The sequence below is a fragment of the Sus scrofa genome, chromosome 17 (genome assembly GCF_054392235.1).
Source record: "Sus scrofa isolate SSC_HxYL_T2T_F1_AM1 chromosome 17, Sscrofa_HxYL_maternal_Yorkshire_Landrace_v2.0, whole genome shotgun sequence".
In the NCBI taxonomy this organism is placed as follows: Eukaryota; Metazoa; Chordata; class Mammalia; order Artiodactyla; family Suidae; genus Sus; species Sus scrofa.
Genome location: NC_139399.1, coordinates 56126415 through 56154171, shown reverse-complemented (window position 1 = coordinate 56154171; position 27757 = coordinate 56126415). Strand labels below are relative to the sequence as shown.

General features: G+C 52.3%; 1 protein-coding gene across 3 annotated transcripts in view; it reads left to right on the top strand.

The window, feature by feature from the left end:
* The window catches only part of CDH22 (cadherin 22), a 131987-nt gene that overhangs the window by 60007 nt on the left and 44223 nt on the right, over positions 1–27757 (top strand). For 2 of the 3 annotated variants that reach the window (XR_014832457.1, XM_021077733.2), the window contains exons 3-4: positions 8284–8578; positions 21345–21464. Coding sequence is in view for 2 of the 3 variants with exons in the window: in XM_021077733.2 (XP_020933392.1) it covers positions 8284–8578; positions 21345–21464 (415 nt within the window). In the remaining variant the exon portion in view is untranslated. The remainder of the gene's footprint in view (positions 1–8283; positions 8579–21344; positions 21465–27757) is intronic. The other variant, XM_085004074.1, reaches the window with a different exon arrangement.

Below are 27757 nucleotides of genomic sequence, written 5' to 3'. Positions count from 1 at the left end.
AATTCAAGGCTCAGGGATCAGGACCCTTGACGAGGAGGAGGGGAAGGTCTTGCTGTAAACCTGTGGGTTTGCCTTGCAGGAAACTCAGAGTTTCACTGGTCTAGATACAGTAACCCCTGGTCCTTGGCTACACTCCCCTCCATCCGTGTGGCTGACATGGATTCCCCCCAGCTGAGCAAAGTGGGGATTTGATGGAGCACAGAGAGGTTCATGTCTCTGCTCAAGGTCACCCAGCAAACTAGCAGCAGAATCTAGGGCTCCTGACTCCCAGCCAGGGTGGCGAGATGGTGGAGCTGGTAGAATGAAGCGAAGGGAAGGGGAAGGAGGAACAAGTGGCAGCCGGGCAGGAGCTAATGGTGAAGTAGGTAGGGTGCGGACGTTGGAGCCAGACACACCTGAGTTCGAGGCCTGGTTCTGCCAACGCATTAACCGGCTTACCTGAAACAAGTTACTTCTCCTCTCTGGACCTCAGTCTCTTTGTCTATGAAAGTGGGGCTGGGGGAGCCCACTTCCTGGGGTCGTGAAAGGCTGAAAGAAGAAACCTGAGCACAAAGTGTTGGGCGTGTGGCCTGGTTGTTTATTGTTGTCTCATTATTCCCACACGAAGCACTTTACCCTTAAACTGCAAGGCAGAAATCATGGTTCCCTTTTGTAGGCAAGGGAGTCGAGGTGCAAGTGGGCAGGTGCCTTAGCCAGAGTTGGAACCTGTGCATATCGGAGGCCAGTCCCAGCCTGTGTCTCCAAACCTCTCCAAAACCTCCAGGCTTGGTAGAGAGACTTTGGTCCAGGAAAACCCCAGCAGGTCAGGGAAGGCCTCTGACACATCCGCCTAAACGTCAGCTGCGAGGTCTCAGGCACCTCAGCCCTGTCATCTGCCCGGCAGCTGGGGTCTGAGAAGGCCCCCTCCGCCACCCACATCCCCAAGAGATGAAAGAGTCAGCCACTGTGGTATCACTTCTGTCTGCATCCACTTAGCCATTTCATCTCAACAGCAGGAGTCAAGTGCCACCTCTGTCTCCTTGAACTACAGTCTGTCGGTGATGGGAGGGCCCAACTAAGTCTCTTTATTCTAAGATGGGGAAACTGAGGCTGGAGGCAGAGAACATCACGCCAAGGCCACTCGGCTTTCCAGGGAAGTTTGATTGGCAGGCATGGGGTAAGACCACCGTGGTGGTAGAACCAACCCCAAGAGATGAGGCTCTCCTGACATGGGCTCTGGGCTCAGTGCAGTTTATCTGTCCTGTATGAAGCATCTTCTATGAGCCCAGTATTGTGCCAGGCCCTGGGGGTCCTTCTTCTCACAGCAGCCTCTCGCAGCATCCCCGCTGCTGCCATGACTACGTTATCCTTCCCTCCATCATCTTCACCCAGGGCCCCTCCCCTCTTACTCTCAGACAAGCACTCTGTGCAAGGAAGAAAGAGAAGTTTCCATCTCTTTGCAAACACGTGCCCAAAGCACCCTTTCTTATGAAAGATGATATAGTGTGTGGTTCAGCAGGGCCAACCGGAGCCAGACTGCCAGGGCTCAAATCCCAGCTCTGCTGCTTGTGACCTCTGGCCCTGGCACATCCTTTAACCTCTCTGTGCCTCAGTCTCCCCATCTGCCGAGTGAGGCTATGCCTGGCACCTCCTCCAAGAGTTGTGATGAGGAGTCAGTCAGTTAGCTTAGGCCGAGAACCTGGGAGCTCCCGGTACGTGCTCAGCAAGTCTCAGCTTTTATGATGATGGGTCTGGCCTGATATTTCCACACCTGGAGTACACACAGATATTAGGAACCCCTGCCCCCCCCATCCCCAAAGCCTCCTGAGCAGTCCGATGTCCTAGTTTCTCACCAGAGTGGGGGGAGGGGGTCACCAGCGCATCCCTCACTCTAGGAATATGAGCTTGGCCTTTTGAAAATCCCCTGTCCCCTTTCTGGCCAAGTCCCTCCTTTGTACGAGTGGTTGTGTGTGCACACATGCATGCATACACACGCACACATTCATGCCGCCCTCGCTCGCTCTTCAGGGAGAAAGGACTTCTCCACGGTTTCAGTTAATTCACTGCTTCCCGGTCCCCCGCCCCAGGGAGCCGCTCGGAGCATCCGTCCTTGTCGAATTCCAAAGGTAGCTTAGCAACCGCACCATCCGCCATCCTCTGAGTGAACCCTGGGCGCCCAACAGGAACCTATTTTACAACTGCCTCCTCCATCAGTCACCGCCAGGCTCCTTTCGGCACCTGCGGGAACCACGGGGCCCCCTGGGTTATCGCCAGGGCCCCACACCAATGGGCCCCTGTGCCGTCCTGCCCCCCTCGGCAGCGCAGCCCACCTGGTCCCCCCTCACCTTCTCACAACACCCACCCTCGGCAACCTCCCAACATTTCCATACAGTCCGGGTACTTGGGCTAATCCCTTTCCCCAACCATAATTTCCCCCGAGGCTTCTGTCAGCTGGATGTGGATTTTGTAGGATTTTTAATTTTTTTAAAAAACAAGAGAATTATGGGGTCAGCACTTATGACCAACTCCTGTGGGCGGTGAGATCTATTTTAGATATACTGCAGGATTAAAGTGGGGAGGAGAGCAGATTTAATTAAGTTGCTAATATTTAAAGAAAATTGATGAACTCCTGGTTTACGAGGAGCCCAGGCACGAACAGACCCCTCCTGGAGGGGGGGAGGCTTTTTATTTGATTTGCTTTCCGTTTAAATCCTGGACTCGTTTTTATTTGCGTAGCCGCACTGTCCGTTTAATTGTCTTTAATAAGGAAAACGTACCTCTGCTCGCATTTAATTTTGATTTAATTAGGAGGAAGTAATTAATGGCCTCGTAAATCCCGTTTTTCAGCCCCCCCGGGATGGAAGCCATCACTCTGGTGTTTTTCCCGTTGTTTATGATCCAGGGCCGGGGCTCAGGGAGGGAGAATTCCCTCTGGGCTGGCCACGCTTGACGCAGAGAAAAGAACCCAAGACGCGAAGTTACACAGGCCTCAGGCCGCCTCTTGTTCACCGTGCGGCTTTACATAGGATACGGACCCTCTCTGAGCCTCAGTTTGCCAACCTGTTCAATGGGGAGAAGATAATCTCTGTGTCGCAAGATCACTGAGATATCAAGGAGGGAACAGTAGGAGGCCTGGAAGTGTCCCCTAGGCTAGCTCATGTGTACCTGGGGTTTAACCAAGTCACTGAAACCTCCAGAAATCCCGGAAGACAGCTGGTGGATTCTAATGACAGTTGTATATTTCTTTATTCGTTTATTCAGTGTGTGGTGCTGTGGCCTCTGCTTGGTGCCAGCGAAATGGAAGCAAACAGCCATAGGCTTGATATCCTCAGGGAGTTTACCATCACACACACTCACACACACACACCCACACACACACCCCTCTCTCCCCCTCCCCCTGTATTTTCTCTGCACACTCTGTCACACACCTAGTATGTACCAGGCATGGTGAGCTCAGATGGAGACAGTCAACGTTAGTCCCTGCCCATGAGGCCCACAACAGCTGGGGAGACAGATTACAACAGGGGGGTGTGGAACAGAGGGGTGTGTGCACAGGTCAGGGGTGCAGAGCAGGAGAGGGGACATTGGGAGGGCATCTGGGAGGGCTGCCTGAAGGAGGAAACAAGCTGGGTTTAAAGGATGAGAAGATGTTGCATGATGGCCCCTGGGTCTCCAGTGGGTCAGGTGTTGAGACTGTAGCTCTTTTGTCAGGAGATGGGGGGGGAACAAGGGGACCCTTAGTCCCTCCCGAGACTAGGTGCCTGAAAAGGAGTGGAAACTCATCTTCACTGAGCACTGACTATGTGCCCGGAGCTCTCTCATATCATCATATTATAGAGGGAGCTCGCGATCTATGGAGAAACAATATTGGTGTCATTTATAGATGAGAAAACTGAGGCTCAGAGGAGGGGAATGTCTCGCTCAGTACCAGCCACAGGTGGGTGACAGAGCTGATGCTGGCACCCAGCCATTCCTGAATCCAAAGCCCACCGCCATCTCTCCTGACTTGTGATTTAAAATCCTTTTCCAAATGATGAAATAGATGGAAGAGGTGGCCGGGGACTGTGGCCTGTGAGGACAGGGTAGTACAGGCCCAGTGGCCACCCGGCAGCCTGCTCCCGCCTCCCTCTGCCTCTTCCTTAGCCAGAAACATCGTAAGCGTTCCCACCAGATTCCAGAGTGACCAAGCTGCGCTTTGGAGTCAAACAGACCTGGGCCCATCTCCAGCTCTTCACCTGGAAAATGGGGAGACTTTTCCATGGGCCCAGAGTTAAATTAGATCTCTGCAGAAGCCTGCAATCTGGCACACAGCAGGTGTTCAATAAACAAGAGCACCAAACTCCAGCCTCACAGCTGAGAGTCTTGAGACACCCCCCGCCCCCCGGGATGGAGCCACAGGTAGAGCCAGAGCCAGGAGCCAGGCAGGCAGGGCGAGCGGCCCAAGCTCTTAGCTTCTCCCCGGGCTGACCAGCCCTGTCTGATGCTGCAGACCCCAGAGAGTAGCCCCTGAGCCCCATTGTGAGCTCTGTGTCCTGCTTCACGGAAGAATATCATCAGTGACGTCACCACTCGGTTCTACTCCCTCCCCCCGTAAGTGGTCCCTGGCCGGGGGTTTGAGATAAAATGTCAAGGACATTGGGGACATGACGGAGACCCAGGGGGCCAGAAAGGAAAGGAGACAACCACTTACAGCGTGTGTAGGTCATTACCAACATAATGGCGTTTCATCTTCACCACGCCCGTGCCAGGTAGGACTCGATCTGATTTCTCAGGTGGAAGAAGGGACTCAGAGGGTAATATTAACACATGCTGTGATCAGAGCACTAGTGAGCGATGGAGTCAGGCGACTGGATTCCCGCCCTTAGCTGGGTGACAAAGCGAATGACCTCCCCTTTCTGTGCCTCCGTTTTCTCATCTGAGAAATGGGGGTGATAGTAAGATTATAGCTGGTCAGCATTTCCCCAGATGGTATCTCACTGCTCAGGAATGTTTGCTGATTTAATCAACCGGCAACAGGTCTGACTGGGAAGTGGGTGGAGGCTCCCTGAGAGGGACCCAGTTTGCCCTCTTCTCTTGCCATCCTGCCTGAGCAAAGGTGGAGAGGAAGCATCAACAGCAAGCAGGAGAGACAGGTCTCCTCATCCCCAGCACGGCCGCTGATTCAGGGCCGATGTCTTGAGATAATTTTATTGGGGGTATTAAACTGAGTTATGAGGTTTTTACAATCCAGCCACTTATGAGAAATCTATTAACAGTAACTGGACAGGAAGAAGGCTTCTCGGTGGAGCCCAGGACGGGCATTAATTGGGGCAATCTATAACAGGACGGGGACCCGGAAAGGTTCCACCCGGCGCCTCCATTTACTCCCCGCAATTTCTGCTGAGAATCAGCAGACTCGCCAAAAAGAGAGAGATGCCCATTAATCGGCTAATGAAATATGAAAATGTTTATGGGCCATTCAATCTTCCAAATGGCACTTCTATAATCCACCTTTCAGACACAAAGTTCCACCAGCAGAATTTATACCCAGGCTCCTCCTGTGTGGCAGGGGGTGGGCTTTCATCCCCCTTCGTGATGACTTCATTGGCACCTGTTATCCTGCCGAGTGTGATGGGGCACATGGCATCCCAACCCAGAAGGGGCCTCAGGGATTCTCTCATTCGCACCCCATCTCTGCGGAAGCTTACAGAGGAGCAGGGACCCACCCAAGGTCACTGGCTTCATCAGATACATTTTATTCTGCTCAGAGCTGCCTCGGAGATTTGGACATTGGAGGATAAGGACTTGGGTGTTTCTTTTCGGAAGAACAGTCTTTCTGCTGGTTCCTTGCCCAGGAGATCTCAGTGCAGTGAAAACAGCCTGGCTTCTGGAGCTTAACAGTGCCTGGATTAAATCCCAGTTATATATAGCTAACATTTAGTAATAATATAATAATAACGATAGCTACCATTTATAGGACACTTACTATGTCTCAGGAAGGCTGATTTTCAGCGAGCACCTACCAGTATAGTTGTACCGGTGGTTAAAATAGGGAAAAAGCTCCCTACCTGCAGTAAATAGTCCCTTTCCTCTCCCTCGCCCCAACTCCCTCATTCCCTGGACCTCTGTGTGATCCGGCACGCCCAGTGTTCCTGCCTGGCCCAGCAGGGGCCCTGCTGCAGCACCGCTCCGTGGGCAGTTCCTCTGCCAGGCTGGCTGTTACATATTGTCAGTGTCCCCTGTTGCCAGGCAGGTGCCGAGGGCCTTATTTGGACCTCACACTCAATAAACTCCCCCAGAACCTCTAGAAGGAGGTGCTGTTATGATCCACATATTCCAGAGGAGGCACCTGAGGCCCAGAGAGGTACAGTGACTTGTGCAAGGACACACAGCATGGCGATGCTGGAGGCAAGGCCAGGCCAGGCCATACTGCCTCATCCCTGCCATGGGCTCCTCCCAAGCAGTTTGAGGCTGGAATGAGAAAGCCCAGGTTGGAGTTCCCGTCGCGGCTCAGCAGAAACAAATCTGACTATATCCATGCGGACACAGGTTCGATCCCTGGCCTTGCTCAGCAGGTTAAGGATCTGGGTTGCTGTGAGCTGTGGTGTAGGTTGCAGACATGGCTCGAATCCAGTGTTGCTATTGCTGTTGCTGTGGCGTAGGCCGGCAGCTACAGCAGCTCCCATTCGACCCCTAGCCTGGGAACGTCCATATGCCGTGAATGTGGCCCTAAAAAAAAAAAAAAAGAAGAAAGAGAGAGAGAGAAAAGAAAGAAAGCACAGGCTGTGACCCAGGCCAGTTAGTCCAGCACTCTGACCTTGAGCAAATCATCCCAATTCTCTAATCCTCAGTCAGAAAATGGAAAAAAAAAATATGTAAAGTGAAGATAGCAAAAGATACTCTAGAGGAATTTGTTTTTTAAAGAACTCTGAACTAGATAAGTGTGTAAATTGCTTAGCACAGTGCCCGGCACATAGTAGGTGCTCCTCCAATTTGCATTCCCTTTCCTCCTCTGTCCCTCCACTCCATGTCCCCCCCCATGTGCCAAGCCCTGAGGCTGGCTTTCTAGGTACCAGATGAGCAAGAAATACCAGCCCTGGACTTCCTTTTGTGGCTCAGTAGGTTAAGAACCTGACATATTATCCATGAGGATGTGGGTTCAATCCATGGCCTTGCTCAGCAGGTTAAGGATCCAGCATTGCTGCACGCTGCAGCATGGGTCACAGATGCGGCTCCCATCCGGCGTTGCTGTGGCAGCTACAGGTCCAATTCGACCCCAAGCCTGGGCACTTCCATATGCTGCAGGTGGGCCATAGAAAGAAAAGAAAAGAAAAAGAAGAGGAAGATACCACTGCTAACCTCTGGGGACTCAGAGCCTAGGGACTGCGGTCAAGGGCAGCAGCTTGGAAGTTTGTTAGAAGGGCAAACTCTTGAGGTCCCACCCAGACCTACTGGGTCAGAATCTGCTTTGCAATGAGATCTTCAGGTGATTTGCCTGCACATTAAGGTTTGAGAAACATGGCTACAGCGATCCTACAGGCTGAGCGTGATAATGACGGCTTGATGTATTGCAAAGATTTGGAAGAGGAATGGCGAGGTTTGGGGGGGGGGGTCCGAGAAAGCTTTGGGGAAGCGGTGGCCCTTGAACTGAGCCTTGCAGGATGAGTAGACTCTCAAGTAGACAGAGAAATAAGGACAGGGCACTCAAGGAAGAAGAGGTGCAGAGGTGGCTCTAGCTTCTTTGTAAGGGCAATGGGGAGCCACGGAGAGGTCCAAGCAGGGGAGGATGTGTTCAGATGGCTCTGGCTACAGAGGGAAAAGGAATGGTAGATGACGGGGGCAGGAAGCACCGTGGACCTGACAGTGAGACCTGGGACGAGGATGGTGCGAGGCGTCCCAGCCGCAGTGTCTTCACCGAAGAATAGGTCTGTCAGGAGTTCCCGTCGTGGCGCAGGGGTTAACGAATTAGACTAGGAACCGTGAGGTTGCGGGTTCGATCCCTAGCCTTGCTCAGTGGGTTAAGGACCCGACGTTGCCTTGAGCTGTGGTGTAGGTTGCAGACGCGGCTCGGATCCCGCGTTGCTGTGGCTCTGGTGTAGGCCGGCGGCTACAGCTCCGATTCGACCCCTAGCCTGGGAACCTCCATATGCCTCGGTAGCGGCCCAAGAAATGGCAAAAAGACAAAAAAAAAAAGAAAGGATAGGTCTGTCAAAGAAGCGATGCGGTTAGGAAGGGGCCCCCAGTGGGACTTGGGGGGCTGGGGGGGCCAAGCCAAGAGGAGCTCCCACCCCAGCCTCCATCCTGCCTTCCTCCCTACCTCCCCAGATCCACTCGGACTCAGACGAGGGGGACGGGGCCATCAAGTACACCATCTCGGGCGAGGGCGCTGGGACCATCTTCCTGATCGATGAGCTGACGGGCGACATCCACGCCATGGAGCGCCTGGACCGGGAGCAGAAGACCTTCTACACGCTGAGGGCTCAGGCCCGGGACCGCGCCACCAACCGCCTGCTGGAGCCCGAGTCGGAGTTCATCATCAAGGTGCAGGACATCAACGACAGCGAGCCCCGCTTCCTGCACGGCCCCTACATTGGCAGCGTGGCTGAGCTCTCACCCACAGGTGGGCTGCGGGCTGCAGGGCTGGGACGGGGGGCAGGGAGAAGGGGAAGGGGAGCTGCCAGGCTGTGAGAAGGCACTTGGGGTCAGGGAGGGGGTGGCAGGCGAGGCAGGAACCTCCATCCGCAGCAGAGGGTACAGGTGTAAGCTCAGGTGCCTGCATGAGCTCAGACGACGTCCTGGGCAGTCACAGCTGCACACCTGCACAGAGGCATACCTGTGACCCCAGGCATATACGGGGACACAGTCCCCACACAGGGACATAGACCTACATGTGGACACACTTATACACCCTCGCGTAGTCACACAGGCCCAGGTGCACCTGTACACAGCCCCACTCGGCATGGCTCCACACACTGGCAACATCGGGACAGTCACTCCCACAGGCACAGCTGTCCAGCTGACCTGGCCTTTCACCAGACTCAACCACACACAGACACAGCACAGCCCTTGACCGCAACCCCCACACGAATGCAGACACAACTGACCCTGGGCTCACCTACACCCAGAATCAACCAGAGTGGACACAGCTGCTGAAACAAAGCCCAGCCACACAACCAGATATGGCCTCACGCCCAACATGGTCACACACAACGCCACCCAGGAAGCAGCCCCTCCCACCAGTGGAGCTTGTGCACAGACACAGCCACCTGCCTAGACGTGGGCAAAAGCCACAGCCCGACATTATCACCACCCCGGGGTCTCGGGCTCCGAGTGGAGCTGCAGACAAGCGTGGGCACAGCCAGATGCAACAACCTCCAGACAGCTTCATCCACTGCCCACAGGAAGCCCCAACACACCCAGCCCGGCCACCCAGAGACACAGGCTCACAGAGGTGGCCGAGCCCCCAGACACAGATTCAGCCGCCCATTCCCAGCTGTGGCTGCAAACCCCCGGGAGCATTGGGTCCACACAGTCGTACATGGAAAAAAGGCAGGACACACATCAAAATGCATACCTGCCGACACAGCCATACTCAGAAACACATCTCACAGCAGTGAGATGCTGAAAAGAGCTTGGGTGACTCCCCCCTTTCCCACTGGGGGACCCACAGGGAGTGGACTGATCATCAAGGCCCCACGTAGCCTGGGGCTCCTGGTGGGAGCTGGTGGCATGGGTTGAGGGCCAAGCCGGAAGCTGCCATCTCTTCCCGCACCACATAAGCCTGAGCCACCTGCCAGCCAGGCTGGACAGGGAGCAGCGGCCCTAAGTTCTAGGATCTGTTCCATCGCTGATGTACAGTGGCCGACGGCTTAACACTGCCTCTCCCTTGGCCTTCCAGCTCTGTAGCTACATGTCACGGGGCAGGGGTATTCGGGTCCTTGGGGAAGAGTGTGGTCAGCCTTGGCTTCCCCAGACTGGGCCACACTGGCAGATTGGTTGGTAAGGAGCAGGCAGCCAGTCAAGGAAGAGAAGGGAGTGGGCCAGAGAAGATGGGGAGCACAGAGGGATGGTGGGAGAACGGAGAACGGCGGGGGGTGAATGTGGGTGTGGGCTGGTGTTCACACACACACATGCAGATGTGCACATGCACAGCCTTTAAGGCGTGTGCATGCATGTGACATGCTATGTATCTGTGAAACAGATTCATTCATTCGTTTAACGCGTATGCATAGGCACTGGGGACGCAGTGACAAGAAGGCAGACCCGCCTCCCTGCTCCCATGGAGGGGACATTCAGACAGAGGAGGACAGGAAGGAAGCATGTAAACAGGCAGGGTCTGGGAAGATGACATTAAAGCAAAGGCGCAAAAGAAGTGAGGGCATGACTGGGTCACTTTGCTCTACAGCAGAAATCGGCAGAACATTGTCAATTAACTATACTTTAAAATTAAAAAAAAAAAAGTGAGGGCATGGGCCCCAGGGGGAACAGCATTCCAGTCGGGGGGAACAGTACTTGCAAAGGCCCCAAGGTTGAGTTCCCTCTGAGGAGACGCAGAGAGGCGACCAGATCATGCAGCCATGTCATCACAGTCAGGATTTTGCCTTTTATGCTGAGCAAGCTGGGAAGTCAGTGGCGGGGCTTGTTCAGAAGAGTGGCATGATCTGACTTAATTGTAACAAGATCCTGTGGCTGGTCCGTGAAGATTAGGTGGGGAGGGGGCTGGATAAGGGCAGAAGCAGATTGCGCATTGAGAAGGATACTGCAATTACCTAGGCAGGAAATGATAGTGCCTTGGAGAAAGGTGGTACCAGAAAGGGTACTGAAAAGAGATAAACTTGGGCATCTACTTTGAAAGTAGAGCTGAAAGCATTTGTTAATGGACTGGCTGTGGGATGAGAGAGGACGAAAATTCAAGGATGACCACCGAGATTTTGACCTGGGCAATTAAATAGATGCGATCTCCATTTGCTGAGATGGGAGAGACAGTGGGAGGAACAGATTTGGGGGATGGAGGGAAACGAGGAGTTTGGTTTCAGATGTGCTAAGCTGGAAGTATTTATCAGAAAGCCAAGGAGAGATCTCGGAAAAGGCAGTTCGATATACAGGTTCAGTGGAAGGGTCTGGGCTAGAGAGATAAATCTGGAAGTTGTCCAAGACAAAGACCCAGGGAATACTTAGAAATCAGTTTTGCAAGTGGGGAAACTAAGGCTCAGAGGAGCCAGTGAGGGGTTCAAATGCACATAGTCAGTCAGAGGTAGCTTAACCCTCTGACTTCCCAGGTCCAGCAGCCCCCACTCCTGGACTCAAACTCTGACCTAAGGAGATGGGGTCCTGTCTCTCTTCACCTAAAACTGAGCTGCACGTTTCCACATGGAAAAATCCAGAAAGATGGCCAGAGATGAGGCAAGAGAAGGAAGCTGGAATCATATCCAAAGGATTTGAGGGAACCACAAGGATGTAATGTGGGCACATTTGCATTTTAGAAATCTCCCACTGGGGAGTTCCTGTCGTGGCTCAGTGGGTTAAGGACCTGACATTGTCTCTGTGAGGATGCGGGTTCCATCCCTGGCCTCACTCCGTGGGTTAAGGATCCAGCATTGCCATGAGCTGCTGTGTAGGTTGCAGATGCAGCTCAGATCCCCATCTGCTGTGGCTGTGGCATAGGGCGGCAGCTGTAGCTCCGATTTGACCCCTGGCATGGGAACCTCCATATGCCATAGGTGAGGCCCTAGAAAGACAAAAAAAAAGACGTCTCCTGGTGCTGCTGCGAGGTGGCTAGTGGATGCAGGTGAGGGGTACAGAGGGGAGTGCAGCCCCATAGCCACCATGGTGGCCTTCCCGTCGCCACTTCACTCTCACTTCGACTCTGAAAGGTGGTAGGACTGATGTTAGCATCCCTATTGAACAGATGGGAACACCAAGGCTCAGAGAGGAGATCTACCCACAGTCACTTAGCATGTCAGTGACCAAGCACGTCATTGGCCTTGGCTCCCAGGCTTTTGGAGCAGCAAGATTCTGTGTCACTCATGGGGAAAATGAGACCGAGAAAAGGGCAGGGACTCATTCAAGGTCACCCGGGAAGTAGGAGGCAGAGCCAGCCCCCAGCTTTATGAACAGAGCTCTAAGGAGCCCCCGCCCTGCCTCCCCGCCCGCTGCCAGCCCTCCGACTCTGACATTCTCACTTAGGAAAAAGTAGGGACTTAACTTGGACAAGCCAGGGAAACCCAGGAGGAGGAAGGAGGAAGCAGAAATTAGATTAGTTTATTTCATTTGAGCAACTTTTTGAAAGGGAAGCAAGTCCGACACCGGGGTAGTTGCAGAAACTCCAGACGGCTTTGAAAATCAGTCACAATTACTGAGCCTCCTGATCTGCGCTGAGAGGGGCGGGGTCGACAAGCAGCACCGGGGTCTGGGCTCTTCCGAGATCAGAGGGAGCGGGGATGCAGCTTGGGACATGAAAGGCTGCAGCGCTCACAAATTAAACCACTCACAGCTTAAAAGGGAAGGAAAGTGTGCCGGGGGGGCCCCCAATGAGCCACACTTCTGAGGAGGGGCACGCCAGCCAGGCTGAGCCTAATGCAGTGAAGCGGGTCCTGCATCTGACAGTCAGGAGGCCTGGCTCCCCGTGTGACCTTGGGAAAGTCGCTGCCCCTCTCTGGGCCCCACATTCCCTTCTGAGCACTGAGGGGACTCATTCATGCCCAGAGGTTTACTGAACGCCTACTCTGTGCCAGGCACCATCCCTGGCATTGGGGATCCTTAGGAAGCCTACATCTAGAGCAGGGAGGGAGGCAGGAAAGAAATAAACAAGCCAAGGTATAATACACCCTGCGGTGTAAGTGCTGTGAAGAATAAGAGAACTGGGAGTTATATCGGGACTGCAATTCTAGATGCGGGGGGGAGGACCTTTCCTTTTTATAGGAGGACATTCGAACAAAGGGCCGAAAGAACCAATGGAATGGACCAAGGAGCTACGTGAAACAGTGGTTTTCAAACTTTATTGTGCATCCAAGTTATGTGGAGGACTTGTTAAAACACAGAAGCCTCCCCGCCCCAACCCAGTTTCTGATTCAGTAGATCTAGGCTGTTAGAAATGTTTGCATTTTTAGAGTTCCTGTTGTGGCTCAGCGGTAATGAACCCAACTAATATCCACGAGGATGCAGGTTCGATCCCTGGCCTTGTTCAGTGGGTTAAGGATCCGGCTGTAGTGTAGGTTGCATATGTGGCTTAGATCTGGAATGGCTGTGGCTGTGGCTGTGGCCGGCAGCTGCAGCTCCAATTCAACCCCCAACCTGGACCTTCCATATGCCATGGGTGCAGCTCTAAAAAGAAAAAAAAAAAAAGAAATATTTGTATTTTTAACAAAGATGCTAATAAGGTGATGCTGATGCTATTGGTTCAGGAGCCACAGTTGGAGAACCACTAGGCTAGAGGAAGAAGGCTCTCGGTAGAGGGAACAGCAAGTGCAACAGCAAGTCTTGAAGCGTGATGTGTTTGTCATGTTTGAGAAACAGCAAGGAGGCCACTGTGGCAAAGAGAGGAATAAATGAGGGGGCAGAGGATCCAAGGAGGTCAGAGGAGGTGCTGGAAGCTGGACCATATGGCACTTTGTAGCCACTAAAAGCTTTTTGGTTGTGCTCTAAGTAAGAGAGGGAGCAGAAGACTTATATGATCCAATGTGGATTTTTAAAAGTTGGTTTGTTGGCCGCCATGTTGAAGATAGACTGTAGGGGGCAAGGTTGGAAGTAGGAAGATCAGTGAGGAGGCAGCTGCAATAGTGGGGCCAGGAGGTGATGGTGACTTGGATTCTGGATGTACACTGAAGGTAGAGCCAGCAGGGTTTTGTGATAGATTGGATGGGGGGAGTGAGAGAGAGAGAAAATGAGGAGGATGCTGAAGGCTTTGAGCAAGTAGATGGATGGAACTGTTGCTGCTGAGATGAGGAATGCTCCAGGAAGAGCAAGTTTGCAGCACGTAATTAAGAATTCATTATTGGACATGTTAGATTGAGACGTCTACTAGAAATCCATGTGGAGTTGTCAAGGGGACAGTTGGATCTCTGAGTCTAGAGGTCAAGGGCAAGATCATGGCTAGAGTTACAACTTTGGAAGTCATCAGCAGAGCGAGAATTTAAAGCTTGAGGCTGGGTGAAATCAGTGAGGGAGTGAGTTCTGGTAGAGACGAGTTAGACTAGATCATCTCTTGATGTTGGGGGGGCCAGACCCCTTCCCTAAGTGGTCACAGCCTGACCGGTGGACAGAATTTCACAGGGCTCCCATGGCCAATTCAACTCCACCTACTTATTAATGCCAACTATGTATAAGACAAAATACTTGGCACCATTGAGGGTACAGAAACGAGAAGTTCAATCCAACACACATCTATTAGCCGCTACTTTATTCTGGGCACTGCAGGGGATGTAAAGATAAGTAATTGAATTAAATCCACAAATGTTTATTAGCACCCATTATATACAAGGCCTCCAGTGTACTTGGCTCTGTCGGGGTTGCAAAGATGAGTCACCCAACTAAGTGAACATTTATTAGCACCTACTTTATATATATATATATAGCCCCAAGTGGAGAGAAACAAAAAATTAAAGTTGCTTTAATTCAGTAAATACCTAAGAGTTCTTACTATGTATGTGGCCCTCTGTTAGATAGGTGGGGATGCAAAGATAAGCAGGATACTGCCCCTGATCTCAAAGTGGTAGCAGATCAGTTTCATCTCTGGTGCCAACTCTCATCAATTGGTAGTGCTTATAGGGCTGTGTTGAGGAATCTGAGGTCTCATTCAGGCTCAGCAGAAAAGAATGCCACAATCGATTAGTGATGTCTGCTGGAAGCCAAGAAGGGAGAATGTGGTGGCACGTATGCCATAGGACTGGCATTGCTGGATGATGGGATCAGGGCTCAACAGACTGGAAATGGACAGGGACCCTGCCACAGCCACTTTCCCGTGTATTCCAGTCCCTCTGTGAGCAGCATCTTTAATAGGCGGAAAGAGCCTCTTTTGTAGTGCAGTCTGCACTTCTTGGGACATTCACTAAATAATAGCTATCAGCCAACACTGCTTTCGCAAAGCTATTTCCCTTTATTCTCACAATCCTGGGAATAAGCAGGGCAGGTATTACTGTCCTCATTTTACCAATGAGGAGATAAATGCAGAGAGAGATAAAGTAACTTGCCTAAGTTTCCACAGTAAGAACCGGAGCCAGAACCAGACCCAGAACCTGGAACCAGAACCCAAGCTACTTGCCTTGGTGTGTGTGGGAACCAGTCCCGACCGCCTCTTTAGGGCACATAGGACTTTGCTGTTTGCAAAGCACTTTCACATCCCTAATCTCATTTTATCCTCCCAGACAGTCTCTCTCTCTCTCTCCCTCTTTCAGGTTAAGTGTTAACACCCCCATTTTACAGCTGAGGAAACTGAGACTCAAGAGGGGAGGGGAAAGAAAGTCAGACGGCACACTCTCTGATTCCTAAGCCCAGTGCTTGGGAGGACGGTGGCAGAGAGGAAAAGAGGGAGGCAGGAGGAAGTGGTTCCCCAAGGGTCTCGTTTGGGGGGGGCAGCAGCAGGCTGGGAGGCTCTCATTGTCCCGTCTGCAGCTGGAGAGAGTGTGGCTCAACAGCCCTCGGGCCCAAGCCAGGAATCAATCGCTGGCCTCTGCAGAGACAACTTCTAAAGATGTTTTTAATTAAAGTCCAGGAAGATCTATATGTGCAATATCTCCTTGCCTAGCAACGGCACTGGCTCTCACCACCCAGGATCGGGGGAAGTGGGACAGGAGGTTTCTAGTGGAGAGAGGTAGCAGAGGGGAGCAGAGGCCCGGCCCTCAGGAGTCAGCCCCGTGTCTTTCTTTGTCTTTTCCATCAACAAATCACTCAACAAACATGAACACCCTCTCTATGCCAGGCCCTGTGGCCACCTGGCCGAGGGTGCAAAGGGACTAATCCACCATCCTGCCCTCAAGCATCTAGCACAGAGCGGGTGCTCTGTAGATATTGGGTGACTGAATGGAGCTGAATGATAAGCCAGAAATGTTCGCTTTCTGCAACAGGCAGAGAAGGACGCTACTGCCGTCGCTTAGAATGTTGCTGTCCTGAATAAACCAGGTGACCGGCTGTTTAACAGAGGGCCCTGTTTAAACCTGGAGAAGACAGAAGAGCCTATGGGACCCGGTTTGGAATAGGAGAGTCTTCTCTCCCAGGGGAGCAGATGAGATCCACACACGCTCAAGTGTTACCTGCCTGGGAGAGTCCATGGCTGGGGTCCATGAGGAGTGAAAGAGCAAGGAGAGGCTGTTTGGGGGTTCCCTGGGGACTCTATAAAGAAGTGTGTTTGACATGGGGGGCCCTGACCCCCATCAGGCCAATTCCCCTTCCTTCTCTCTATTCTCCCTCCTGCTCACTCTCACTTTCCTCTTGCTTCATATGTATCTCTGTCTGCCTGTTTCTATGGAACCCTCCTTTCTGACTTTATCTCTGTACGTCTACCTCTTTCCATCTCACCGTCTCTCTCCCACTCTCTGTCTGTATATGTCTCTGCCTCTCTGACCCTCATCTCTCTGTCTCTGTCCTCATTTCTCCCTATGTGTCTGGGTACCTCCGTTTGTCTCACTTTCTCTTTGTCCATCTCTCTAGATCTCTGTCCCTCTACCTGCCCACCCCCCAATCCCCTGACTCCTTTCTTGCTCGGTCTCTCTGTGCCTCCTTTGTCACTTGTCCCTGGGCCTGCCTCCTCCCCTTCTATCGTCCGACCCCTTCTTCCTGTGCAACTACTTCTCTGCATCTCCTGTGTATCATTCATCTACATTAGGCTGCCCTGGCAGGGTGGCAGGAAGTGGGGTTGGGGCCAGCCCAGTGAGCTGGCGGCATCGTAAGTGATGATCAAAGAGGGAGTTGGGCAGGGAGGGCGCGGTGAGGAGGTGGTTGGAGAAGGGGCTTGTTTCCTGTGTAATCGGAACGTTCCCAGGGACTCGACAAGTGGTTTTTAATTTTTAATAGAAAGCATTCCACGCAGTTCTGGCAGCAGCGGGGGGTGGGACTCATTTTTCATAAATGAGAAGCTAAATGTGAGCCGAGGGTTTCCCCAGGCCCAGCAGGGCAGCAAAGGGAGGCAGGAAAGAGGCAGGATGATAATAATTACAAACATCTTCATAATAATGACACTTGGTCATGTCAGTTGAGGATTCTGTTCTCTTCCAAAGTGCTTCGTCTCTTTCATCTCATGAAGGGGTCTCCCTCACCCCAAAGACAGGAAGGATAGAGTGTTATTTCCATTTTACAGAAGGGGAAGTGAGGCCCAGCCAAGGACAGTGTTGGAATGAGATTTGTCTTCAATCCCTGGGCCCCACTCCACATGGCGCCACCTCCGCCCTGAGAAGTTTGGGGTCTGCAGCCCAAGGTTGGCCCTCAGTTGGTTCTGATTAGACCCTTAGCCTGGGAATGTCCACATGCTGCAGGTGCAGCCCTAGAAAAGGAAAAAAGACAAAAAAAAAAAAAAAAAAAAAAAAAAGGAAAAATACCTTTGGCTATGCTCCACCCCAAGAGAGCTCTGTTGAATTGGTCTGGGACAGGGCTCAGCATCAGTTTTATATTAAAGCTCCTAAGAGATTCTAATGTGCAACCAGGTTGAGAGCCACTGGTTTCTGTGCTCTCCAAGGACCAGCCTTTCCATATCCAACATCCCACGTGGAGCCTTGGGCTCTTTACCCAAGAATCCTTTGGACAACCCTTCCTATGCCAGTCTGGAATTAGGCCCTTAACCCCACAAAGCAGAAGGGCTGGGTTGGTAGCACCATGGACAGCGCACAGCTCATTCTAGCCGATCCCAGCTCTCCTGGAAGTCTGAGCTTGAACCAGCTGCCAGAGAGGGAGAATCCTTGTTCTTCCCCTGCTCTTTCCTCCCTTTCCTCTCTTTGGCTCTTCTGTCACTTATCTCTCTACTTCTACTCCTATTGACCCCCTCTCCTACTACCTTAGAAGGCAAGGTACATGTACGTTTTGACTTCAGATCGACATGGGTTTGAATCCTGCGTCTCCTATTTCCTTGCCAGGTGAATTTAGCTGGGAACTGTCCTTGGTACTGAACAAGGAAACCTCTTTGTGTTCTCACAACCATCCCAAGAGTCTGGTAGTAATATTACCCCCATTTAACAGGTGACGAAATTGAGACAAAAAGGGTGCAATACTAACCTTCACTCAGCCTCTATGTCCTCATCTGCAAAGTGGAGCTTTTGACAGCACTTACTTCAAGGATTTATTGTATGAATTCCATGAGATACTATGCATAAAGAGCTTATTATAGTATGTAGCACAAAATGTTATTTAATAAACCTAATCTATCATTATCACTGAATAAGGATATATAATAATGGGTTTCATTATTATTCAGTATTCATTTACATTTCACCCTTCACTGGGCATAGCAGTTTCCTCATCTGTAAAATGAAGATAATGTAGGATTGTCCTGGAGTCAGTTCGTATCAGATCGTGAGAGCCAAATATTGATTTTCTAGAGTTTCATGAGCTACTTGATACCACATTGGTAGCTTGAAATTGGCCATGGTGAGAGTGTTTACACCGTGGAAATCAGCAAACACTATAAAGCAGGGTATCTCTCCCCATCCATCCATCCCCCAGAGCCAGTGGTTAAACATTTGCTAGCGCGTTATGCATCTACATCATAGAATTGGCACGGGGACTGAAGGAGAGAATGGCCATGATGGTGCATTGTAAAATGCAACCTGCTGAACCTAGACGGAGGACACAGGTGGTCCTATAGCAGCCACAAGCCTGGAGCCCTTTTGTATGCTGATTCTGGGGAGCTGCTGACTTGTGAAGATGGGGGGGTGCACAGTGTGAGGCTCCCAACCAGTGGTGAATCACTGACCCTTCACCATCCCTACGTGTCAGCATTAACTGTAATGGCTGCAATAAAGAATCCCAGATTGGGGAAGTGATTCCATCATCCCCGCGGGAGTCCCTGGGATGCAGCCAGGGAAGGAGAGAGAGCTCAGCCACGTCCCTGGGGAGTCACTCAGCTCGGCATTGTGCCTTGCCTGGGGGATGGGGTGGGGACATGCAGAGGAGAGCGGCAGGGAGACCCTCTCTCATAACTGTTACAGCAGCCACTGTTTATCGAGCACCCACCACGAGCCTGATGCTTTATGTATCTTCTCTCATTTCGGTATGTCTGTGAGGGAGGCACGATTGTGCCATTGTATACAGGCATGCCGTGCCTCCTGAGAGGACAGCAACAACCTGCATTTTATTGAGTTCTTAGCATGGGGTGGGCACTGTCCTCGGTGCTGAATATGGAAATGTATTTGAATTCTGAAACGGAGCCCAGAGGTGGGTGGTACTCTCACCCTCATTTCACAAATGAGGAAATGGGGGCCAAAATGGGGTTTATGGCATGCCCAAGGTCAAGCTGCTAATAAGCGGCAGAGTCATCACTGATAGTGATTCAGTACCCCAGACCACCATCCAGAGTCACTGTGCCCAGGCTGACTCTGGCTCCCTGAGGTCTTTGGCCTTGGAGAGTCCTGGGTTCAGATCCCCCCACTTTCTTCTTCTGAGCCCTCAGTCAAGTCTCTTCCCCTTTTGGACCTCTGTCCTCACCTGTAATTTAGAGGGGCGCACTCTGCCTCTCAGAGATGCTATGAGAATTAGAGATGATGGATTTAAGTGGCTAGTGAAGCCAGGCATGTAGTGAGTGCTCAATAGGGTGTATTTCTTTCTCCCCTCTCTGAATAATAGGAGACACCTGGCATCATGCCCTTGCCCTGAATAGGAGACCCCTGGGTACCAGTCATCAAGAAGGAGGGGCCTTGCCCAAACCTCTTCCCCAGCTTCTCCAGGCAACTCTGACATTGTTGATGTGGAGCTGGAGCCGCCAAAGAGAGAGAGGCGCATTGCAGGGCCGGTTTAGGAGTCTGGGAGGGGGAACATGGAGAGGGAAATGAGAAATGCAAAAGAGTGAAAAATAAATACATGTGTCTGTCTGGAATGATCGAGGGCCCCAGGCTGGAGGCGGGAGAGGCGGGCGGCGGGCTGGGCTTAGCAGAATTGCTGCAGTAGCACTTCCAGAGCCTCGCTCATTAGCCAGGCAGTGAACTGGCCTCACCCCCCAGCATGCCACCCCACTGGCCCAGACAGCCCAGCCCAACCCACCGGGAGGTCCCTCCCCAGAACCTCAGGAGGCCTGGGTCCCACCCCCTCACCAGCAGGGCACCCAGAAGAGGGCATTTCCTTGAAGTGAGGTTTGAATCGCATCCCACTTGGGTCCTATCCTGAGCCCCCCAAGAATCCCACTTTGGTCTTCCATGTCACCCCTTCCTATCTGGAAAGGTGCGGGTGGCCCACACAGCTCTGCTCATCCCTCCATCCACCCCCTCCCCCACCCCTCTCATCACCCCCGTCCTGTCCAGCCTCATATCCCAAGCCCTGCTTTCGTCAAATTGAACATGATGTCAAATTAGAGCCATCTCTGGGACAGGCCAAGAGAAGCTCCCAGTTTAATGAGGCAGCGTCGAAAATCAATAACTTAATTGCCGCTGTTTGATGGACTTTTATCCAATTTATACTCTCCCCAGCAGCCTACGTGCAGAGCATGAGGAGAAGTGTATGTGTCGGGGGCGGGGACTGTCTGAGCACCCGGGGGCGGGGGGGGGGGGTGGCGAGGAGGGCACCAGGGCCCACAGCCAACCACTTCCTAAAGGGAAAGCTGATGCTGCTGTTCCTCTGCCTGGGGGCCAAGAGACACTGGCCCCTGAGCTCTAGTGAACTTGGTTGTCCTTCTGGAGATGCCCCCACACCTGCCACCTCCATGGTAGAGGTGGGAGGATGCCAAGTGGGGAGGTAGGAGGCAGAATTCCCTTGAGGACCCAGGAGGGGCTGGGATGGGTAGAAGGACCCCTGCTTTGGGATTGAAGTGCCTGTTTTCCAGCCTTAAGCTCTAACTCTGTAATGACCTTAACTGCTGAAAATATCCATTTCCACCACCCACTGAGAGACTGTTCTGAGCTGGTTCTGCACTGGGAGTTTAAAATGAGTTCCCTCAAGAACCAAGGACCGGGACTGTCCCCATTTTGCCGATAAGGAAACAGATTCAGAGTCTTGCCAGAGTCCTGCAGCGGGGAACCACTGAGGGGAGATTGGAATCCACATCTGACTCTGTGGTCCTGCTTGCGCCCCTGGGAAAGCCCCAGATCTGGAAGCGGGTTGGTCTTAATGTTAGATTGGGGACTGTTGATGGGATTGGCTCCAGTGACCTCTTGCCTAGGTCTCCCCTCCTGGCTTCTCTGGGGGTGGGGAGAGGTGAGGAGGACAAGCACAGCAGCCCCAGCTGACCCCTGTCTCGCTTGGTCCCCCGGGCCCAGGCACGTCGGTGATGCAGGTGATGGCCTCAGATGCGGATGACCCCACGTACGGCAGCAGCGCTCGGCTGGTGTACAGCGTGCTGGATGGCGAGCACCACTTCACTGTGGACCCCAAGACCGGTGAGGGGCGGGGTCGAGCCAAAGGGGCGGAGCCGGGGCGGAACTAGAGGAGGGGCGCCAGGGGCGGGGCCGGCGGGGGCGGGCGGAAGTCTGCTTTGAGCCTCGCAACCTGCTGCGTGGAGGTCAGAACAGAGGACACAGAAGCATCTTGCCCGCTCCGGGAGATCCCAGGGTCGTGGAGAGGGAGGGGCGGCCAGGCAGGAAGAGAGAAGAACTGAGGAACAAAATAAAATGGAGTGGGGGGCGCCCACAAAATGGTCGTGAAAACAAAAATGCAGGAGACCATCCCCATGGGCTCCCTGAAAGGACTTTGGAGATCTGAACGCAGAAGGCCCCCTTGCCCTTGGAGCTAAACTGAGGCAGGCGCGTCCACTGCCCATAAGGGGTCGGTCATGGCCATAAGTGTCGCTGGGGGCCGGGTGTGGAGGGGCGGTGGTCGGCTGGTGAAGGGCAGCCCGTCAGCAGTTGTGAAACCTCTATTCACGTGGCAGCTGTGAAGGATCCGATGGGAAGACAGGCTGAGACCGTTAGGGAAGGATGGCTTCCTGGCTTGCTTGCCCTCCTACCAGCACCACCAAGCAGTGGTCCAGCACCCACAGCCACCGCCCCCCACTTCACTCCCTCTGAAGCTAGAACCTGAGTACATCTCTGAGGGGCTTTGCCAGAGCAGCAGGGAGGTCAGGAGGAGGATGCTGAGGCTCCCAGCGGTGAAGGGGTTCGCTTAAGGTGTCACAGCTGGGTGCAGCTGCCGATGCCAAAGGCAGTGCTCTCACGGGCGCTGGGACAGGAAAAGGCAGGAGATGAGACATCAGGCACCACAGAATGTTTATTAAATGTCATCAGGGGGCTCCCAATCCAGTTGGGCAGGGGGACAGGCATCTGCGTGGCCAATTAGGGTGCAAGTCTCTTGGAAGTGGTAGCTGGCGATCTCCTAAGGATAAGACAGTGTTGGCCAGACAGATTCGGAGAAGGGCATTCCAGGCAGAGGGCATGGTGCAGGCAAAACTGGGAGGAAGAGAACAGCCTGAGGCATGAGGGGAATGGTAAGCAACTTAGGACTGGGGAAGAGGCTTGTTGAGAGGTGACGTGGAGAGGCTGGCGGGGGCCTGACTGTGCGGCGTGTGAGGCAGGCTGAAGCACTTGGATTTTATTCCGAGGGCAGTGGGGCGGGAGGCTATTTGATGGATTTGGGTTTGGGGGTTTTGTTTGTGTTTGTTTTATTTAGGGGAAGGGGTTGAGGAATCCAGTCTGCAGTTGCATTCTCTTACACATAATATCTGCATTATTTTTTTTCTCCTTGTGAAACTAATACATTTTAGGAAACAAACATTAATGTTTTTAAAAAAGAAAGGAAGAGCGCCCCCCACCCCATCCCCAGTAACTGCAACTCCAAAGGTGGCCACTTGGGGTATATAGCCTATGAGACTTTGAACTCATTCAGTTGAAAAATACTGTTTCTTAGAGTTCCCCTTGTGATACAGTGGAAACAAATCCGACGGGGGGGGGGGGTAGTTCCCGTTGTGGCGCAGTGGTTAACGAATCCCACTAGGAACCATGAGGTTCTGGGTTCGATCCCTGGCCTTTCTCTGTGGGTTAAGGATCCTGCGTTGCCGTGAGCTGTGGTGTAGGTCGCTGATGAGGCTCGGATCCTGCATTGCTGTGGCTCTGGCCTCGGCCAGCAGCTGTAGTTCCCATTCACCCCCTAGCCTGGGAACCTCCATATACCATGGGTGCAGCCCTAAAAACCAAAAAGAAAAAAAAGGAAAAATACTGTTTCTTTAAAAAAACAGATCATACATTTCAAAGTTCAAAATCCAAAAAGTCTGGAGTTCCTGTCATGGCTCAGCAGGTTAAGAACCCGACAAAATCTGCAAGGATGCGGGTTTGATCCTTGGCCTTGCTTAGGAGTTAAAGGATCCAGTGTTGCCCTGAGCTGTGGTATAGGTTGCAGAAGCGGCTCGGATCTGACACTGTTGTGGCTGTGGTGTAGGCTGGCAGTTGCAGCTCCAGTTGGACCCCTTACTTGGGAACTTCCCTATGCCATGAGTGTGGCCGTAAAAAGACCAAAAAAAAAAAAAAAAAACCCACAAAATTCAAAAAGTCCACATGGGTGGAACTTTTAGTGGAAATTCTTCACTGTCTCCAGTCCCCCAGCCACCCAGCCTGTATCCCCAATGTAATTTTCCTGTGTGGTTTTCCAGAGCGATTCTATGCATGTACAAGAAAATAGGTACATGTATTTGTTTCGGGTTTTTTTTTTTTTTAATACAAATGGTAGTTATAAACACACACTATACACACTGCTTGCCTTTTTCACCTAACAATACATCTTGCAGATTATTCCATATCAGTACAGAAAGAGCTTCCTCATTCCTTTATTTAACAGCTGTTGTGGATACACTAAAATGTATTTCACCAGTCCCCTACTGATGGACACTTACTCTGTTTCCAATCTTTTGCAACAACGAACAGTGCTACAGTGAATAACCTCATACATACATCATTTTGTGCTCATGTGAGTGTATCCGCAGGATAATTTTCAGGAAGTGGAAAAGCTGGGTCAAAGAGCACGTGCGTTTGGCATCTGGGCAGATAATGCCAAAATGTACCAGATCACACTTTCAAGAGCCGCATACAAGAGAGCCTGTTTCCTCTCCCCCTCCCCAACACTGTGGGTTCACTGATGACTTTTAAGCAGGGAAGTGACACGCTCAGGTTTTTATTTTAACAAGATCCCTCGGGCTGCTGCTGTATAGCATGGCTCGGAGGCAGGAACTGAATTCAGGGAGAACCAGGAGCATGGGGTGCCCAGCAGAGAGCCCCGAAGGACAAAAACCAAAGCCTGCTCCCTACCTCGGCTCCCACCCAGACTCCTTAAATTGCTTTCTCTAGTTAGGGAGCCAGAGAAAATGCGGGATCGGTAGGGAGGGGTAGATGCGGGTTAGTTGAGATGCTGAGGAGGGCGAATGAGGGATAACAGTGAGATCCTGCAAAGGGCAAACCTCGGGAGCCTGGATAAACGTGTAGGACTAGGTTGAAGAAAGCATTCGAGGATTCCTGACTTTGGGTCCTGGGATGGGAAGGGGTACAACCTAGAGAAGCAGAGGAGGAGTGTGGATTAAGAGAACTATCTAAGGGGGTTCCCACTGTGGCACAGGGGGTTAAGAATCCAACTGCAGTGGCCTGGGTCGTTGCAGAGGTGTAGGTTTCGATCCGGGGCACAGCACAGTGGGTTAAAGTGTCCGCATGCCGTTGCTCTGGTATAGATTGCAGCTTCGGCTTAGTCTCAGGCCCTGGCCTGGATTCAGCCTCTGGTCCAGGACCTTCCGTGTGCTGCAGGTGTGGCCATAAAAAAAAGAAAAAAAAAGAAGAAGAAAAAGAAAAAAGGAAAGAAAACTGTCGAGGGGGAGAGGAGCTTCTGAATGTGCTCCAGCATCTGGTGCAGAGCTAATTAATTCAGTTTTAACCGTGTTGGCTTTAAGTGAGAGGAGAGGAGGAAAGAAACATCTAGAACGAGTTGTCTGAAATGTGGGTCGAGAGCTTCAGAAATGGTTGGGGTTCTTGAAGCTTTGATTTCCCCACGTGCACAAGAGAGATAATTATACTCGTCTCACATGACGGCTGTGAGGCTCCGACGGGAGGGTTCATTTATTCATTCAGCTACTCTTTACTGAGGGCCTGTGTGTTCCCAGCTCTGCTCTGGGCTCTAGGAATGCCGCAGCAGGCAAATCCAAGACCCTGTCCTCGTGGAGCTTTTATTTGAGCAGGAAATACAGAAAATAAGCACGTAAATGTACAACATAATGTAGAGTAGCAATGAATGCTAGGAAGACACAGAGACAGGATAAGAGAATAGTCTTGGATGAAGAAATCAGGACAGGTCTTTCTGAGGAGGGGGCATTGGGGCTGAGTCCTGAATGGAGTGAGGCTGTGAGCCACTTGGTACCTAGGAGAGAACATGCAGGCCGGTGGGGGGGGGGGGGGGACCATGAGTGTGTGAGGTGCTCAGCACAAAGCTTGGACCTAAATGTAAGCCAAGCGGGGGGAGGAGGAGGAGGATGGCGATGCCGATGATGCTGGTAAAGCCTTCATCCATTCAACCCGAGGCGGTAAGGCCCTTAGTGTTGATCAGCTTTAAGGTGGGGAGGAAAAAACAGAAGAGAAATAAGGGAAAAGCCAGGACTGAGTCTGGGAGGGGGCAGGGTGGGCAGATGAAGCGTCAGACTCCAAGAGAGTGAGGAGGTTGGCCGGGTTCTGAGCACATCGCCCACTGCAGAGAGGAGGGTGGCAAGTGGGAGGCTGTGGAGCCTGGGAGGGCAGGAATCGTTCCCTAGAAGCCAGAAAGTGGGCACCAAGCAAAGCAAATGAAGAAACACAGATGGGGTCCCTGTTCTAGGGTCCTTCAGCTTTCTCGGTCTGAAAAGCTGTGTGTAGACATTCCCCGGGAAGGACCCAATTTGTTCCTCCCCTTGCCTTCAGGCCCGCGGTAGGGGCCGCCCTGGTGCCATTTCCAGCCACAGCTCCATTTCCCCAGCCAGGAATATTCCGCTGATGCGGGGCTATATTTAGCAGCCGCTGCGAGGTACAGTCTGTTCTCGCTGTGCAGATAGCAGGGAGCAGAGCCGGAACGGGGCCTGAGAGGAAGGTGTGAGGGAAGGGGGAGGCAGGGCGCCCCAAGGAGGCTCGTGCCAGAGGAGGAATTAACTTGTGTGTTTTAAAGGCCAGACCTGCCAGCAAGCCTCCCCCCCCGCCCCCCAGGGAAAACAGGGATGGCATTTGCTGGCTAATGAGGCGTCACTTGGGCTCCAGGACCCCTGCTGCAGCATTTGGAGGGGACAGCGGGGGTGAGGAGGACAACAGCTGGAACTGGGGGTGACAGGTAGGGACCAGGCTGCAAGGAGGGTTCTCAGGACCAAACCCACCCCCACCCCATCCCACCCACCACCACCCCAGCAAGCATAGAAAGCCTCTCTCAGAGACTTCAAGAGAGCTGCTGAAGGAGTTCCTGTTGTGGCTTAGTGGTAACGAACCTGACTAGTATCCATGAGAATACAGTGGGTTAAGAATCCGGTGCTGCTGTGAGCTGTGGTATAGGTCACAGATGTGGCTCAGATCCCGCATTGCTGTGGCTGTGGTGTAGCCCGGCAGCTGTAACTCCGATTCGACCCCTAGCCTGGGAACTTCCATATGCTGTGGGTGCAACCCTAAAAAATCCAAAAAAAAAAAAGGTAGTTGCTGAACATTCTCAACCGAGCCAGAAATGATAGCTGGTGAACCTTCTCAACCGAGCCAGAGATGGAGATGTTTGGTTCCCTGGGAGGAAATGAAACTGATCTCTGTAAGGGCCAGATCTGGAGTCAGGGTGATGTACTCGATCTGCCTTCATGGGGCTTTTATTCCAACGGAGAAGCCAGAAACAGACAACTAGACCCAGGACGGAGGGCAGAGGGTCTAAGGGAAGAGGTCAGGAAGTCAGGATGTTTATCGAAGACCTACTATGTGCCAGACGCTATAGACTATGGACAAGATGATAAATACGACCAACATGGATCTTGCCCCTGGCGGAAGTGCTCTATGGGGTACTTGACCTAGGACTTGGGGAAGGGGAGTCATCAAGCCACCTCTAAAAGGTGGAACCTGCTGCTGGAAGCTTTGTCTCATTTAACCCTCTTAACAGCCCTTCCAGCTGGGTTTCCCCATTTTATAGAATAGGAAACTGAGGCTCAGAGAGAGTTAGGAACTTGCCCGGGAGTTCCCACTGCGGTGCAGTGGGTTAAGAATCCTACTGCAGGCCTTCCTGTTGTGGCTCAGAGGTTAACGAACCCAACGAGTATCCATGAGGACGTAGGTTCGATCCCTGCCTTCGCTCTGTGGGTTAAGGATCCAGTCTTGCCATGAGCGGTGGTGTAGGTTGTGGACGTGGCTTGGATCCCGTGTTGCTCTGGCTGTAGTGTAGGCCAGCGGCTACAGCTCCAATTTGACCCCTAGCCTGGGAACCTCCATATGCCACAGGTGCAGCCCTAAAAAGACCAAATAAAAACAAAACAAAACAAAACAAAAAAACCGTGGAGATGTGAGTTTGATCCCTGGCCAGATAACTTCCGCATGCCACGGGAATGGCCAAAAAAAAGGCGGGAGGGGGGATAAAAACACTTAAAAAAAAAAAAAAAGAACTGCCCAAGGTCGGATAACATGTAAATGGTGGGAAGAAGGCTTGACTCCATATCTGTCTGACTCCAAAGTCCCTCATTCTTGTGGGCCTCATGTCTGACTCTGTAGCCCCGGCACATGGA